This window comes from Danio aesculapii, chromosome 18, assembly GCF_903798145.1.
Source record: "Danio aesculapii chromosome 18, fDanAes4.1, whole genome shotgun sequence".
Lineage (NCBI taxonomy): Eukaryota > Metazoa > Chordata > Actinopteri > Cypriniformes > Danionidae > Danio > Danio aesculapii.
Genome location: NC_079452.1, coordinates 39,090,154 through 39,108,185, shown reverse-complemented (window position 1 = coordinate 39,108,185; position 18,032 = coordinate 39,090,154). Strand labels below are relative to the sequence as shown.

Here is an 18,032-nt window from a genome sequence, read left to right as displayed (position 1 = left end):
AAATGGAATTTAATGTGGTCTGCAAAGCCACTTTGGTCATTTTTTCTTATATAATAAATTACTTGTGCCTCAGAAGACTCTTTGGGAGCTCAGCTGCTCAAGACAGTTCTATGAGGTAATAGTACAGAACTACTTTAATGACAGACTTTAGCTAAGGGATATTAGAATGACCAAAACAACATTTCAGATGTTTTTTGGCTGGTCCACTGGTTTGTCCATTATCGCCATCACATTATGCCAATTTTTGTTATCTATCACATGATCTGTTAAAACAACATCACATGACTTTTTTGATGCTTATGCTGGAATCGGTAAATGTGTTTCCATCGTAATGTATGCACATTTTTGATTATCAGATAGAAAGTTTTCTACTCAGTTGTGCGCATTTTTAATGCACATTTTTAAAATTGATGCGCATTTTGGCATTTCCATTAAGCATTTTTTATGTGACAGGTCTTGATCCAATTCTGATTTGTTGCCTATATCAGATTTTTTTGCCTGTGCGTTTACACGTTCTTTTAATTGTGACCCATATCCGATTCATGTGTTTATACTTGCCATACAATTTACGACGTCACACATGCATAAAGGCAGGTTCTAGCATCTGCGCCACACTAGCCATGATGGAAGAAATTGTCTTGCTTTTGGCTCTGCGAAATTTGCAAAGTTCACCCAACTTTAAAATGATTTTGAGGCTGAGGAGGAGGGAAAGGGCCGTCATCGCAGCTTGCACCTATGGTTTATACAGGTATATGGTGTCCTCCACCATTCAGAGGAATTTGTGGGTACAAGAGAGATCTCAGGTCTGGTAGGAGCAAATTGTGGCGACTGACCACTTTCGTCCTCCATGTTTCCTCTGTTGTTGTCATTTACCGCATCGGCGTCTTCACACAAGCTCTTCCTTCTACGTCATTAAACCGTGGAGAGATACCACAATGTCACAAGTTAATGACGTATAAAACAGAATGCCTCAATAAATCTGATCTGCCTGTTTACATAATAGTCGCATTGTCACATGCGATTTATATCTGATTTATTTCCACATATGAAGGAGGCCTGAATCTGATCTCTGAATATCCGAATGCATGCGTTTTTTTCATGTTTACACGATCATAGAACAGATCCGATCCGTGTCACATATGAGCAAAAAATCTGAATTGGGTCACATTTAGCTGGCAGTGTAAACGGGGCCTAAGATTCTTCAAAATACAGCGTTTTGTGTTCAACAGGAAAAAGAAACAATCTATATTGTTTAAAGTGCTATATAACTAAAGGTGAGCTTGATTAATGTTATTTGTTAATGTTTTTCTCCTCCAGTGTGGGCTTGATTTTGTCAAAGTCATTTCAGAGGCAAAGCTATTACATTTTGATGAACGTTTATAAAAAACAATTTGCTTTCTGTGGAATCGCTGATGAATCATGAGCAACAAGATCAGTCTCCATTTTGACATTTAAATGCTTATTCAGCTCAGGCAAAATACTGGATAATGCATTAACAGTGAATTTAGGGGTTTTGGGAGCTTTATATTCTCCTCAAATACACAGTGAAGGATCATTACACAAAAATTGCTTGAATAACCTCACAAGCAAACCATTTTGTAATGAGTCATTATTATAAGCATTATAATTAAGCTACAGTTTTATGTTGTCTACAGCACATCATCCAAACAGAGGAAGAATGTCATCAGCTGTGTGACAGTCCACGATTCCCCTGACTCTGATTCCAGCAATACCAGCCCTTACGCTGTAGACTCCCGGACCAATGGCCCCAACGCCAATGTCTATGACTCTAAAGGTGCAGTCCTGGACAACTACAGCAATGGGAACCCCCGCACGATCATCATCCCCCCGCTGAAGAGCCAGACCAGCGAAAATCTTGGAGAGTGTGATAGACTCTTGCCTGGTGAGACAGGGGAAAGGCTGATAAGATGACAGAGAAAAAGGGGGTTCTGGCAGGGCCTGAATCAAGCATCAATTTAAAGTGACAATTCACTGACAGCCTGTGATATGCAGCGCAGATTTATGTGGCATTTCAGAATCTATTGGTTGTAAATTTAGTTTGAGAGGTAATTCAGCTAAGCTTGCCAGAGGAATATTTTATGACAATGCAAGCTCAAGTGGGATGATTGGTATTGTTTTTAAAATATTATTATTCAGTTTTCAGGAATACTTTAGAATTTGTCAGACACAGCATTCATTTACATACATTTTAATATTTTTATGATAATAAATACATAATTACTACAATTAACACAATATAATTCGTATTTTAAACTTTTTTTTTTCAAATGTAAATATTCCACTTCTATTTAATATTTTTTAACACAATATAACCAAAATGTTTAAATATATGTTATGTTCAGTGTTGCCAGATATAGCTGACTTTTTCCAGCCCAAAAGCTGTCCAAAACCCGCCAAAGCGCACAAAAACGGCCAAAATATTAGATTAATATTTTATTTAAGTTTAATGTATTTAAATGTAAATTAACCTAGTAACTTTAACTGTCATATTTTTTAACCATACCCCAGCCAGCACCAGCAATCACAGAACCACAACAGGTCTCATCGAAACAATGCCCCCTCTCATCCACACACTACACTTAATGTTTTACTTTCGAAATGGGGTATCAATTCGTCCTATTTGGCATTTCAAATTCTTTTGAACATAAGTAGGCACTGCTTGTCAATCAGACAGCGCTTCTAAGTTTTTTCTGGCTGTTAATTGCGGAAAAAAATGGTCGATAAAAGTGTCATGATAAACCTCTGTGAGTTTTATTGCAGTCCAAGGAGTCAGATTTTGATACAACTTTCCTTGACCTCCTCTTGCGGGTGGGCCCACGCGGTTTGCACTATGCACTGGTCACTACTAACTGAATGGAGTAGGAGCACACACTTATGTTTTGTTGAATAAGTTGCATATAAAAGTTACGTTTCAAACTGTCCAAATTCTGACAACCCGCCAATGCCATTTTTTACCCGCACAATCAAATTCAAAACCACACAATTCAGTGGGAAACCGCCCAATCTGGCAACACTGGTGTATGTTTTCATTATCACAATATAACCTAATAAAATCTAAACATTTATAAAGAGCATACTGTAATAAATACATTAATTTGTTTACTTTAGACAACAATTTATTTCTTTAGACATCACTAATACAGTTGTTATTATTTTATTTATTTTTTTTATTTCAGGAAGTTATATTTGAGATGCCAGCTTTATTGCTTTTACTAATAAAATAATTCCTAAACATGTTTGATCAATTCCAGCAGATGTCATGAACCACCAGAATTCCACCTACAAGTTCAAAACCTCTAATGGAGGCTTCTCTGGCAACAACCACACATCAGGGGGAATGGCTGGAGGAGGGGCATACCGGCAGCAGCGCACAGGACCACACCCCTTTCAGCAGCAACCTCTAAATCTCAGCCAGGTATTTCCATTGATCATTTCATATCAGCTTTCTTAGGCCCCGTTTACACAGTCAGGTCTTGATGCCCAATGTCCATTTACACATTCTTTTAATTGTGACCCATAACCGATTCATGTGTTTAAACGGGGCCATAGATCATATATTAATCCATAAAAGTAATACGGTCATATCACCTCATTTAGGCCCAGCAGCACATGGCAGTTGAGCGTAACGGAGGTCACCGGCGGCAGCAGGCATACATCACTCCCACTATGGCCACCCAGGCGCAGTACTCCTTCCACAACAGCCCTACCCACACGGCTAACGTTCACCCCCACTTGGCTGCTCCACATCTGCCTGGGCAACCGCACCTCTACACCTACACTGCCCCTGCTGCCCTGGGCTCCACTGGCACAGTGGCCCACCTGGTCGCTTCGCAGGGTTCGGCCCGTCACGCAGTCCAGCACGCCAGCTATCCTCCAGGCATCGTCCACCAGGTGCCTGTTAGCATGGGTCACCGCGTGCTGCCCTCGCCCACCCTTCACCATGGCCAATACCAGGCCCAATTTGCGCACCAGACCTACATCAGTGCTTCTCCTGCCTCCACTGTCTACACTGGATACCCGCTGAGCCCCACCAAGATGAACCAGTACCCTTACCTCTAAAGCTGAAACACTGGAGCCCAGCCAATCGCTGCTTACCATTTCTCCCCTTATCCCACCTAGAGACAGAGAGACATACTGAAGCCTATCGACCCTTAACCCCATCCCCTTGTTCCTGTCATGCTTAAACTTGAAGACAATGAAGACGCCGACGGATAGAGGAAGTGTACTCTCAGAGGGAACAGAAGGGTACTGAGGAACTTTCTTTTCAGATGAGTTTTATTTCGCCTTCTCAAAAGGGCCAGTTAACGTTTTATTTCTTGATCTGGAGGTTTTGTTTCTTTTAAAACAGAAGGAGTTTTGTTTTTTTATTCTTTCCCAACAAGGTCTCATCAACAGGCCATTTGGGAGAGACAGAGTTCCATTCAGCGGAGATTTTGTTTGCTTTTCCCTTTCTTGAAATCATTCACCGACTGTTGAGCCGAGGTCACGACGTGGATGTTTTGAATTCCTACATGAATTTTTTTGGATAAGGTGAAATACGGATATCTGCTGCTCTTCAAAGAAAAAACCAACAACGATGGCCTTGAACTGTCTTAAACGTTTCCAAATTATACGCGACGAGCGATATTGTGCATTCTCCACTGCGCTCTCTCCGAAAAAAAAAAAATACTGGAGGAATCTTCTGGAAATAGGACGACAAAACTTTCTAGTGTATTTATAGACTTTTCTTTGGTTTGTGTTCACATTTAGAAAAGAAAATATGTTTGTCATACCGTAGTTCGTTAGCTGGGCCCCTCTTTGTAGAATGTAGCAGTCTGCACCCGTTGATTTAATGAAGAACCTTTCTGATACCAATAGATACTTGTTTTTCCTCTTTCAATGTGATTGCACAAAGTGGTTACAATAACATAGGCATGTTCAACACGGTAGTCAGTTGTGCATTTGCGTGCATGTGTGCGCTCAGCACATCTGTGCGACGTATTCCTCCACAGTCTTAGGTTTATCATTGTTACCTCGTAGTGCCTTACATATATTACGACAGTTTACTTGGCTGGAAACCCTCTAGAACCAGATGCTAGTCAGAGAGTTGGCTCCTAGGTTGAACATTTTCATCCGAGCTGTTTCCTGTGTGTGTTTTGTTTCGTTTTTTAAGTTCCAGGTGTAAGCGATAGCCCTAAACGTTATTTAAATGCTTCTCGTTTAGCGTGCATGAGGTCTTTTACATTTAAAGATAAACGTACTTGCCTGGGGTAATGAACCAAAGTCGTCATTTTAAAGATTAGTAACTTTTGTTCTGGATAGTGGATATAATTATATATAGCGTATTTACTGTACATACCGTAGCTATGCGTTTTAGTCACCTTGCGATCAATGCAATGACACCGATTTATGCTGTACATGTCACGAAAGGGAGACTAAATGTATATTTGACGGAAAAAGCCAAGTATCATTCAATCAGTTTGAGTTCGGGAGCACAATTTGTTTAATATTAAAATAAAACACACCAGGTCGAGGTTGTCTATTTATGGAAGGCTGGACTTGAGCCAGGCGCAGAAATGGCTTAGAAACCTGGGAGGGTTCGAGAAGGAGATTCTTGTTAGGAGTGGATGAGGTTGCGGAGCTTGTGGATTTTGATGGGAATTGTTGGGAAGCGAGAGGGCAAATTCCACATTTTTAATGAGAATAGCATGTTGGCTTTGAGCATGTTGGTATTGTAGATGCTGAAGGAAGCTGTGCAGTGCAGACTGCACACCACACTCTGATTTGAGCGCTCAGTCGAGGTTTGGCGAAGATCTGTGGGGTTTTGATTCTCACATACACTTTAGGGGTCCAAACAGCCCCACTGCATGAGGATGTCAGGAACAACATGCACCGGAAATCAAAATTGGCTTAGTCTTTTTTTTCACTGATTGTCTTACTGTAGGACTCACTAATGATACCGGTGTCACATCAGTAAAGGAATAATGAAAGTGTAGAAAACTGTGGGCCAATGCTTGTCTTTTTGCTGCTTAATTTAAAGTTGATATGCTAGCCAATCATTTACACCGTGTCCTAACCATGTGCTCTGCAGTAAAGTTATTTAAAAGATAAGAAAGAATTATATAGTACATTAAATATACACTATCTTTAAACATATAGGTGTTATGCTTTTATTCAGGATGCACTGATTGATCAAAAGTGAAAATAGAGTCATTTATAATTTTACTAAATGTTATTTTATGTATTTGCTGTTCTTTTAAACATTCTGTTCTTCAAAGTATCATGAAAAAAAATGCCTCACAATTCTCAACATAGACTCATTCTGAAAGCCTAGCCCTATATATATATATATATCTGGAGATCGTGAATTATGTAGCCAGAAGTATGTATGGCTGCATTTAATGTTTTTAAATGAATGCTAGGGGCCAGTATGATGCCGTTCCTATTCGCGCTTACCAGAGAGACTCAAAGAGGAGATGACCACGACGATGGGGTTTGAGTCAGTTGAAGAATACTTCCAGACAGCGTGAAAGACAAAAACAAAAGCCAAACAATAAAATAAACAAGTAAATAACAGGGTGAAAATGTGGTAAAACGTGTTAAAAATCAGACGAGGGCTTTTTTTTCTGAATTGCTTTTTAAATTTGTCAGTTGGGTTTAGGGAAGGAGGGGGATGGGTCAGTCATTCAGTCAGCCAAACAGTCTGTCGACAGCGGCCTTTGGTGGATTTACAAGAGAACAGCAGGTGCGTATGGCGTATGGAGAGAAATTTAAGATCTCAAAAAGCGTACACAGCGGCCTCTTGTGGATTCGTAAAAACAAAAACTGCAAAGAAATGTACCCCCAGGGACGTATTTGATGGTCTCCAAAAATGTATATAGAGGTACCTTTTCAGAATGAGCCTGGGTTGCAATTTTTGCAAAAATATTAAATATTATGAATAATAAAAATTCTAATAATAAATGTTTCTTTGCCAAATGAGCATGATAAAATGATTTCTGAGGGATTGTGTGACACTGAAGACTGGAGTAATGATGCTGAAAAAGTAGTTTTGCTTAGGAATTAATTACAGGAAAACAAATGAATGTTATATATTTAAAAATAAAACAGATATTTAAAATTGTAATAATATTTTACAGTATTACAGTACTTTTGGCCAAATAAATGCAGCATAGGAAACTTAAAATAAATAAATAAATAAAATAAAATAAAATCCTGCCACCCACAAACTTGAAAATCAGTATAACCACACGGAAAATAAAAAACTAAACAACTAAAAAAATCCTAATTTAATGAAGTGGAAGAAATACAAAAAATGACAAAAATAAAAGCAAGAATAGATAGAACACCTGCTGCAATATCTACTGTTTAGCCCCGCCCTCAGTGAAATCTCATTGGTTCAGAATAGTTTGCATAGCTTAAAGCTAAACCTTTTGCGTTTGTCATGCATCTGGTTAGGACACAGTGCTTGTTTTGTTTTGGTGTTGTCTAACGGGCACATTCTTATAGAGTATGAATTATATCCTGTCTGCCCTCACGTCATGCCATAGAACTTGCATTTGAAGTAGTTTTTACTTTGAGATGTTTTTATTCTGTTGCTAGTTATATTGTGTTCTCGTATAGAGTGTTGCAATAATGTTTGTGGATGTTTGTTCATTAATTGTTTTTTTGTTATATTTCAAGCATCGTTTGTTTGATTTCTGGTGGTCACTGTGTATTTGTGATATTTAGTATTCTACATCTGGTAGAAAGCATTGTCCAATGTGCTCGGCTAAGGTCTGACACCATTGTAACTCAAGCCTTCCAATTGGAGCTTGTCAGATTGATTCATAAAGCTGCGTGTTATGACGTAGGATGCCAATAGATTTACGTTGTTAATGTTGTATGTTTGCTTAAGCTTAAGTTGGATGCTCATTCAAGCACACAGTTGAGAAAGGCTCCTTCGATGTTAGTTGCATAAAACATTCCATTCCGGAAGGAGCCGTTTCTGACTGCACTGATCTGTAGTCTCCAGTCTGTCTCACCTCACAGGGACCGGCCTGTACGACCAAATCGGGACTCCGCTGGCATTCAAGGACTTTTCGTTCTTCCCACCAAAGAAATTCAGCATGTCGTTGATGCACAGACGTGTCTCTTGCTGTAATGGAGAAGATAGAATGAGTTTCAGTCATATTTGGAAAACATTAAAAAAGAAAGAAAACAGATCAGGTCGGTGTCAGAAAGAATCCTGTAGATGGCACACACACAATGAGATGACATAAATAATGCACTCTCATGATCTTAGTGCAGTAGCTGTTAGCACAGTGTAATCCATCGTTTTTGTACCGTTCTTATCTTTTATCAGTGTTAGTGAGTACAAATCTCTTAATGTTTGCATCTGATTAGTGTAGGAAAAAACACCCTTATGTTTTTGTTGTTTTTTGAAAATGTCAAAGCTACACTTTTTGCTTATTAAAGCTGCTGTGTGGGATTCTGTACTAAAGTTAAATGTAGAATGATGTTCTGAAGAGGCTTCACTATGACAGTGGCATGTAAGATGGGGGTGTGGCTATTTTTTTTTTTTTTTGACCAGTGGAAAATCTGGGGTGTGTTTTGAACATTTAAGCAGTTCTACTGCCACTAGTGATGCAGAAATTACACTGCAGCTTTAAGTTTTGGCTTTTGTAAGCTTTAATATATTGGTTTAAATTATAGGGGACGCTTACACGACACTGTTTCAAACTAAAACGGAAGATTTGTTATGCTTTTTGTCTGTTCATGTACATGCATTTTTGGGGTCTGAAAAGAAATCTTTGAAAATGGGTTTCAAAGTACCATTATAATTTGTGTGTGTGCAAAAATGGTTTACAAGGACATCAGTAATCAAATTATTTGCCTTAATCTGAATAAGACAATAATATGATTAAAGTGTTTACATGAGTGTCTTTTTGAATGTTCCATTTCATGATCCCGTTTTACATGTTAAAGCACATAATTTGATTAACATCATTGCGTTGCTGCGCTTTCCACATTTCCTCCGGAGTTTCATTTAATTTCGAATGTTTAATTTTTAATTTGTCGACTTTAACTGCAGTTTGGCACTTTCACTTTCATTCAGGAATATTTCATGCGTGCCCCCGTGACAAACGAGATATTAGATGCGAGTATGAACTACTGGAAGAGTGTAGTTTCAATGGAATTTGATACCGCATGTAATATTTTGATTAAGTTGTTTACATGTGTGTACTGCACTTCAATAATGCGACTAAAATCGGCATACTCCACATGTCTTAATTGGATTTCTGTTTAGTTCGATTATGACCTTAATTGGATTAAATTAATCAAAAATCAAAGTATTGTCTTAATCATATTAAAATCAGATTATTGGTGTCCATGTAAACGTACTCAATTATGGATTACAGGAGCATGTTCGTTATGCTTAAGATACTATAATGTGACATTGCCATTTACCTGGCATGCACTATACAGCATTTTTAGTTGTCGTCTGTATTTAAAATGAAAAATGTCGTGTAAATGTACCCCAAATATTAAAGAACATTTGTTTTCCTTATAGTGGCCTATGAATTAAATCAGTGCTGTTGCCTTTAAAGAAATGGTCACTATTACGAAATGAATGTACAATTAGAGAAAACTACATCTGATATGTACATACGATCGCTATGGTTAGTAATTACTGCAAAGTCTCAAAAGAATGGCTTGATCCAACATTACTTTGATCAATAATTCAATTTTAATTGTCATTCAGATTATGCATTTTGATGTGTTCAGAATTATGTTTGATGTGTAAATCATGAAAAGATCTATAAAGACAGTCATTTTGTTAGCAAAAGGTTTCAAACATTTAACGATTTTCTTTTGCATCTTCCCAGCAAACAATTTAGTGTTTAATAGACGTCTAATAGACATCTAAATGTAGACAGTTTGGCTAAAATAAGGTTAAACTTGGGCTGTCAGTGAAAAAACTAAGAGACATCTAAGATTAGCCCAAGACTAGACTAGTCATCAAGGATACAGATTAGACTGACTTTATATGGGTAGTCATTAACTTCTGTTTATTTGATGACTAGTCTAGTTTTGGTCTATTCTTAGATGTCTATTCGATTTCACTGACAGCCCAAATTTAGCTTTGTTTTAGCCAAGACGACTATGTTTAGACATCTATTAGACATATTTTGAAAACAATAAATGCTTGCTGGGTTATGTCAAAAAGAAATTCCTTAAGTAACATGCGCACAAAGCTTTAGGGAACCATGAATATGTGCTCTATTGGTGATTTGGTGAGGCCCAGAGTTTTGTAACATTTTGAATATACAACGTACAATCGAAATCCAACTTCCGACATGACTGAAAGCCATGGATTCTGCCAATATAAGGATTAAAAAACATTCCTAAACACTCATTGCCAGTCAAAGCCCTGTCGAATGGCTCTCAAAACACTTTTAAAGCACATGATCATGAATTAAAGCTTGCAAGCTTGTATTTTATGTCAATGAAGTGGCCACAGTACTTGTTAAACTGCTTTTGTTCTTGTGGTTTCTGATTTTTTTCTCTCATGTGTGGGCTCATACGCAGGCATTAGAGGTTAAATCAATCATTGAACTTATGTATGAATGTGCTAAGAGGCCAAATACGACAACACGGCCATCTGCATATTGTTTTAGAACCAAAAAAAAGTTAAACAATATTCGTTATGCCCAAGAACACTCATTTTTTGTCATAGTCCCTGTGAAGAGTGTGTTTTACAGAGTGACAATACTACAGATGTGTAAAGCGTAACCTAGTCGCACGTAGAAAAAGAAACACCAGTGAATGCAAGTGAACTACTTTGTGCAGAACTGTCCTTCATCCCACGAGTCGCCACAGTAACCTGTTATGTAGCTGTGATGCACTGTAGCCGTTTGTGCAGCCATCGAAGAATTTTCTACTTGCACAGCAGCGAACATTCACAGTCAAATGTAAAAACTAAATATTTTTCTACAATGTTTCAAGACCTAAGAAAGCATCCGACCCCCGACCCCTGATTTTTGTCGATTGCTGTATGGTTTTCTCAGTAGTGTGTATCACATTAGTTGTTGTCAAAGCTATCGTGTGCTGCAGTATTTCCAGGTATACTTTTTTGTTTATTGTCCTCTTTTTATTATAATTATTATCATTTTGCTTTATTTCTTGGGGATTTGAAGACGTGTGGTGTCTAATTATTTCGATCTGTTAACGTAGCATTATATGTACCCTGTACCTTAGGCTAATATTATTAAGTATGCTATGAGAATGGATATTTTACTGGCTTTATAGAATGTTAAAATGAATATAATAATGACAATAATAAGAATGATTTAACTCCTAAAAATTGAGTACTTGCTTCTAAGCGCTTGTGTTACCATTACAAATGTTGTGTGCTTCTCTTAATGATTTTCGTTGTAGAAAAAAAAACAAAAAAACAAACCTGAGTGAATTTTATTAGGCTTCGACAACTAATGATAGCAGTGTAAATTCATGGAGGATTTTTAACAAACCTGGGGGTTAGAGAAGAATATAGTTATTTTAATCGTTCTATTTACTAACTGTAGGGTGTGAAGGGGCTCGCGTCGTGGTGAACTATGTTATAGCTTGTTATTCACTGTTACTTTTGATCATTTTTCGGTCTCCAAGGTGAATCGAGTTATTAAAGGAAATTTGTATGCTCACATATGCATATTGTATATGTGTAGAAATGTAATCACACTTTGTCTTGGATTTACATTAAACTGTTAAGTCACGGCATCAGTCTTGTATTTTCATGCTGTCGTTGTGAGTTTTTTTTCTTGTGTTTAGTGTAGAGGATTCTTTCTTGCCTAACATTCAAGTGTACCAAACATTAAAAAGCTACACATTTTAACCAAAAATCAACAATACAGACAAATATGAACAAATCTCATTGACCTTTATACAATAATAAATGGCAGATTGGCAAGTATGCAGGCAGCGAACATTCACGGTCAAAATGTAAAAACTAAATTACAATATTTCAAGACCTAAGAAAGCATCTGACCCCTGATGTTTGTCGATTGCTGTATGGCAGGGATGTCAGGGATTCCTGGAGGGCCGCAGCCCTGCACAGTTTAGTTCCAACCCTAATTAAACACAGCTGATCAAACTAATTAAGTCGTTCAGTCTTGTTTGAAACTTATACAGGTAAGCGTGTTGAAGCAGGGCTGGAACTAAACTGGCTGCGGCCCTCCAGGAATTGAGTTTGACATCGCTGCTGTATGGTTTTCCTAGTAGTGTGTATCACATTCAGGGTTCGATGGTAAAGATTTCAAAAACATTTTACTTGCCCTGCCAAAATTTTCACTGGCCCAACTAATAAAAAAGCTAACATCTATTTCTTAGCCACATATTTTAAATAATGTGTCAAAATAATGTCTGTGAATGTAGAATTTAAATATTTAAAAAATGTAAAATGAGCAAAATCCAAACTTATGCAAACAAAAAGAGCAGTATTGACAATGTGCAGCTATTTTTTTGCAGTTCTAAATTATTTAACAAAAGGTGGCTGCCCAAAAGGTGGCAAACTGAAAAACCTCACTTTATTTTTTTCATTATGTTGTAACCACATAAATGTCAGCTACCAAGACGTTAGAAAGAAACTTTTTCTTTTAGCCTCATAATTTGATGTTGTTACCATGTTTCTGTGTCTTTGCTGTACTGATTTTTACCAGGTTATGGAAAAAATAACGTGCTAACATCATCCAATGCGATAAAAGTAACTGAAAAACAAAATAGTTTATGACATCACAGAAAAGGTAGCATCTTTCTCGATTCGAAGACTGTGTTTGTACACAATTGACAAATAGTCGCAGGCAAATGAAACTTTAGTAACAAGGCAGCACTCTATCAGCTCAATCGGGCCAGTAACGATCCTGTCTACTGTCCCGAGCGTCTCACAGAGCATCTTGGGAAGTCCTTATTGTTGAGTCCTGACATTAGTTGTTGACAAGGCTATCGTGTGCTGCAGTATTTCCAGGTGTACTTCTTTGTTTATTGTTTTATTTACTTTTAAATTATTATTATTATCATTTTGCTTTGTTTATTTGGGGATTTGAAGAAGTGTGGTGTCTAATTATTTCGATCTGTTAACAAAAAAAACTAAAACTAATAAATAAAATAGTGCTAAATCGTAAGACTACAATTGAAATATTAAATATAATTAAAATAACTTAAGATCTCAGTCTACAAATGCTGAATATACAATAACAACCATATCAAGCCCGTAGCCAGTCTATTTGAAAGGGGTGGTTCTTTTTTTCTGAAAAGGTGGACCTTTTTTGCAGTTATTTGCCTCATGCGAGGTTTAAATACAGCATTTAATGGCATTTTAAGCACTGATTTTTGCTGGGTCAGCTTGTCGGAAGGTAATCATAACCAAACTTCTTGATGTAGTAAAAACATGTGCTTACCATACTATTTTATCACAAGGTATTTATTTACAAATTTGCAATTACTGTAAATTGTTAGTTTTAGATAGAATGTTATGAGATTAGCATTTTAAATAAAAAATAATAATAAAGAAATATGCAAAAATTAACTATTTTTAAATAAAAATGTATTATCCATCTTTTAAGGGGAAAAAAGTAGGAATCTGGTAAAACTTGTTTTAAACTAAAAAGTGTAGCATTTAACTCTCCTCAGTCGGAATTTGGCCACTTGAATAATTTAAAATGTAATTTGTCTTAACGCTTTCTCCTATCTGTAATTTTCACAATTTATGATGGCATATCAGTCAAAAATGGCACAAACCAGCACATGTAAAGGCCAAATTCTGGACTTTGTCAGTGGGGTGTGGGTCTTTCGAACCATCCGAAACCCCCTGGCTACGGCTCTGCATATCGAGTAATGTTTTGTAATAAAAATGAAATAAATGTTTTCATGAGCCCAGTTGTTGTTGCTGTTGTTGCCCTAAATAGTCACTAGAGTGCGCTGCAACATAACCAAACTCAACTGAATACTTCTATCCAATAATTTTATAATCACCTAAATCTCCGCACTTTTGAAAAATAAAGAATCTAGAAACTTTCCAAACGATTTTTAACCCATAACGGGGAAAACATGCAGCCACACACGATCCGGTAACAAACCGCGTTGCCGTGAAACCACAGACGCCGGCGGAGGTGTCAACCTAACCCGGATTACTGAAGGACAGCGCGGGGAGCCAATGACCGTAGAGTCCATACGAGAGACTCAGAGTCCTGCTGTCAGGGGAGGATTTAGTGCAATCCCGAGCAGACTGGTTGCATCTGAGAAAGTGAGTGATGCTCCGACAGGATCCAGACATTAATGAAAAAGAAAACACCCGTTGTGCCGTGCAATCATGGAAAGCAGAAGTTTTAATTCCTTAGTAAACCTGGATTTGAACGCTATAGACTTCAGACCGCTGTAACTGTCGTCTTTGGAGGTAAGGAATCGCTTTTGCAAGCCTATGCATGTGCTAAAAGTCTGTCTTTTCTTTCAGTTAAATAAACCCCACTCGGCCGCAAGATAAAGTAACTACACGTATGTGTTTGTAACTACGAGTTAACTTGAGTTAAATGCATCATCAAACAGCCACATATAACGTTATGTGGACGGTGGCTGATTACAATCATTAAGTCTAAAAGACTTTGTTACATATATAACGTTACCATACAGCAACATTTCGGAAATATTAACTTACGTTCTAGCAGCTAGAAAATCAATGTATAAGTACCTCGTGAAATCGTATGGCTAACAACTATTTCTCTCATAACCATCAGGAACAGTTACGGGAAATCCCGATAATCCTCGTGCAACCCGCATTTTACCGGGGCTTTAACGCTCACTAGTGTGTTCACAAACCCTTTACGTTGATTCCGAACTCTGCAGTTGGTGTTAGCATGTAAGTTTTGCCGATTAAAATCAGCACATCATGCAAACAATGTTTGGGTCTTTTTGTGGGAGACTCGGATCGTGTGATATTTCACAGTAGAGATGTCCGACTCCTCAACGAATCGTTATTTTGAACTAGATCTTTTTAGGAACCGGTCAAAATGATTCATTCGAATCATTTGAACGAGAAAAGTCTTATAAGTGAACTGATATTTGATATCTGGAAAGATACAGTACTTATGGTGAAATGTGAAAAAAATAGCTTTGTAAAAAAACAGCAGAAAGATTATACAAATGTAGCTACATAAAAAAACAATACGGTGTATATATATATATATATATATATATATATATATATATATATATATATATATATATATATATATATATACTGAAAATACAAATAACACATTGAAAAAAAACATATTTAATAACATTGAGTTGTGAAATTATCTCGAATCTCTAATTTGATTCAAAGCTGCCAATATTTGTCAGAAACATTGTAGTTTATACCACTGGATACTAGTTAATGTCAGTCTATTAAACTTTTGTGTGTGTTATCAGATTAAATTAAATTTTATATGTTGTTAAATATTTAGTAAACACTTTAACGCTATTCGTTGATAATGTTATTTATCTTACCTCACATTTTTCCCGCCTTTAAAAAACTTAACCGTCCGTCACTCTCGAATCCATTATTTGTATGACTCAGACTTATTTAAAAACCATTAATGCAACACAAACTGCTTCTAATTTATACCTGATATTTTTCATTTATAAAACTTGTTTACAAGAAATGTAATAGACACCAGTGAATGCCTATATATGTTGATGTCACGACGAAATGAGTGACAGACTACTCGATGACGTAATTGCGCCTCGTTCTTTGAAACGAATTGTTCAAAAGAACCGAGTCGTTGAATTGATTCGGACAAGTTAAGGAACAAAAGGAACCGTGCTGTCCGCGCTCTGCACGAGCGTCACTCCGTCAGCATGGCAAATGCTTCTCAGTGGTTAAAGCTGTGCTTTTAATCTAGACTTTTCTTAACATGCAAGATACCAATTGTTCGGTTTATGATTAAATCGTTTGATCTTGTTAGGAGAGTGTTCATGAAGCCATGCTGAAAAAATATCACTGAAAGTATGACCTATATAACAGTGGTGTTGTTTTCGTCTGCTGCAGTTCACGGCGACTAGTTAAACGCGTGGATTCTCCTCGGATCACCTCAGAAGAAACATGAGTTTCAGTAAATGGAGGGTGTAATGATGGAGGGACGTCGTCAGGTCACCGCGTGCGCGCTGCTGATGCTCGTCTCCGTGGTGATCGCTGATTCACCTGCTGCAGGTAAGTGATGTCATGGTCTGCTTCGTTTGAGATCAGCGATCAGTTTGCATCCGGTAACTGGATGAGTTTATTGGCAAGATGACGGGAGTTTAGCCTTTAGTGAGAGACCTTTAAAACTGCTCTAATGCCAAGCAAAGTTTGAGGGAGGTGTGTGTTTCTCTTCAACAATTCATCCTCACATCAAGGTGAAACTGAAAACAGGTCAGGTTCTGAGTCAGGTATTTTTAGGAACAAAAACATGATGACAAATTATTATAAAAAAAAAAAAGATGTGAACACATAGGCCACTTTTCTTACCTAAATGTGTATTTTCCTGTACTTCATTCTTGTAAAAAATTTATTTAAACATTTTTTCATGTATTAATTCAGCAAATAGTTTTATTCATTCATTCATTCATTTTCTTTTTCGGCTTAGTTTATTTATTAATCTGGGGTCGTCACAGCAGAATGAACCGCCAACTTATCCAGCATATGTTTTTTGCAGCGGATGCCCTTCCAGCTGCAACCCATCACTAGGAAACACCCATACACTCTCATTCACACAGGTACACTACGGACAATTTTAGCTTACCCAATTCACCTGTACCGCATGTCTTTGGACTTGTGGGGGACACCGAAGCACCCGGTGGAAACCCACACAAACGGGGAGAACATGCAAACTCCACACAGAAATTTGGTAAGCTAAATTGGCCGTAGTGTATGTGTGAATGGAAATGTATGGATGCTTCCCAGTGATGGGAAAATGAGCTGGAAGGGCATCTGCTGTGTAAAACATATGCTGGATAAGTTGGCGGTTCATTCCACTGTGGCGACCCCGGATTAATAAAGGGACTAAGCTGATAAGAAAATGAATGAATATCGATATCGGAGCCAACTATATGGGCAGATAAATTTCTTAATCTCTTCTTTTGTCAAAGATAAAAAGTCATGTAGATTTGGAAAACATGAGTGTGATGACCTATTTTTTAAGACAGGAGATGTCATCAAGACTTCTCACATTCAAATGGATCAAAATGTGTCATGAAAACCAACTGGGTCAGTCTGTTGCATCAATTTATTCAGGATTTATCTGTCAAAGTCACAACTTGATATGAGCTTCTGCGTGTCAGTTCTGTGGTGTCTCGAAAGATGGAGAGCATGAGATTGGTATTAAAGTGAGCTTTTTTTTGTTGTTGTTGCTTCTGATAATGCATTTTTAATCAACATTAGAATTAATCTAGTTGTTTTTATATATGATCAAAAGGTTGGATTATTATTTTATTTTTGTGTGTGATGTACCATGCATCAGTAAATACATGCGGCAGACAGTGATTAACCTCATTCTTTTGTCTCTGTACATAAAGAGACATTTACATAGTTCAACATAATCACCACATTTTTATTCTTCATCTTGAAGCTGTGATCTAGGTCAGCCAGTTTTTTCCAAGTAAGAAATGATGGGAGAGGCTAGCTACGATTTACATCAAAGGCATTAAACAGACCTGTGACAAAGAGCTGACTGTTAGCATCATGTACAGTATATTGAGCACATGTTGGTGGTCCACAGCAGAATAGTGTAGTAGGCGGAGCCAATAGACCAGAGCTGCTTTTTCAGGGAGTAGCTCAATAACACATGCCTCATTTTAATTTAAAGCTGGACAGTGAGTTTATGCGTGTACACGCTTGTATCATGTTTTGTAATTTTGGCTATCCGCTTGTTAAGTGTGACCTCACGTAAAGCGGCTTCCGGGTCCAAGCCCTATATCAAACTGTATAGGGAGACTCATCAATGGTAATAATAAATGTTTACGAAGCAATGTAATACTTT

The 18,032-nt window shown here is 37.4% G+C and overlaps 2 protein-coding genes across 5 annotated transcripts in view; both read left to right on the top strand.

Moving 5' to 3' along the window:
- Positions 1-6,788, top strand: part of hipk2 (homeodomain interacting protein kinase 2) — a 196,912-nt gene extending 190,124 nt beyond the window's left edge. For 2 of the 4 annotated variants that reach the window (XM_056478300.1, XM_056478298.1), the window contains exons 13-15: positions 1,656-1,903; positions 3,276-3,436; positions 3,619-6,788. In XM_056478300.1, the coding sequence (XP_056334275.1) occupies positions 1,656-1,903; positions 3,276-3,436; positions 3,619-4,080 (871 nt within the window). In that variant the 3' untranslated portion in view covers positions 4,081-6,788. Of the gene's footprint in view, positions 1-1,655; positions 1,904-3,272; positions 3,437-3,618 lie in introns of all 4 variants that reach the window. The other 2 variants (XM_056478299.1, XM_056478297.1) reach the window with 1 other exon arrangement.
- A 9,128-nt stretch (positions 6,789-15,916) lies between these two features.
- Positions 15,917-18,032, top strand: part of si:ch211-1e14.1 (UPF0606 protein KIAA1549) — an 89,843-nt gene continuing 87,727 nt past the window's right edge. Inside the window, 1 exon segment of the mRNA XM_056478321.1 lies at positions 15,917-16,225. Within this exon segment, the coding sequence (XP_056334296.1) occupies positions 16,132-16,225 (94 nt within the window). The 5' untranslated portion in view covers positions 15,917-16,131.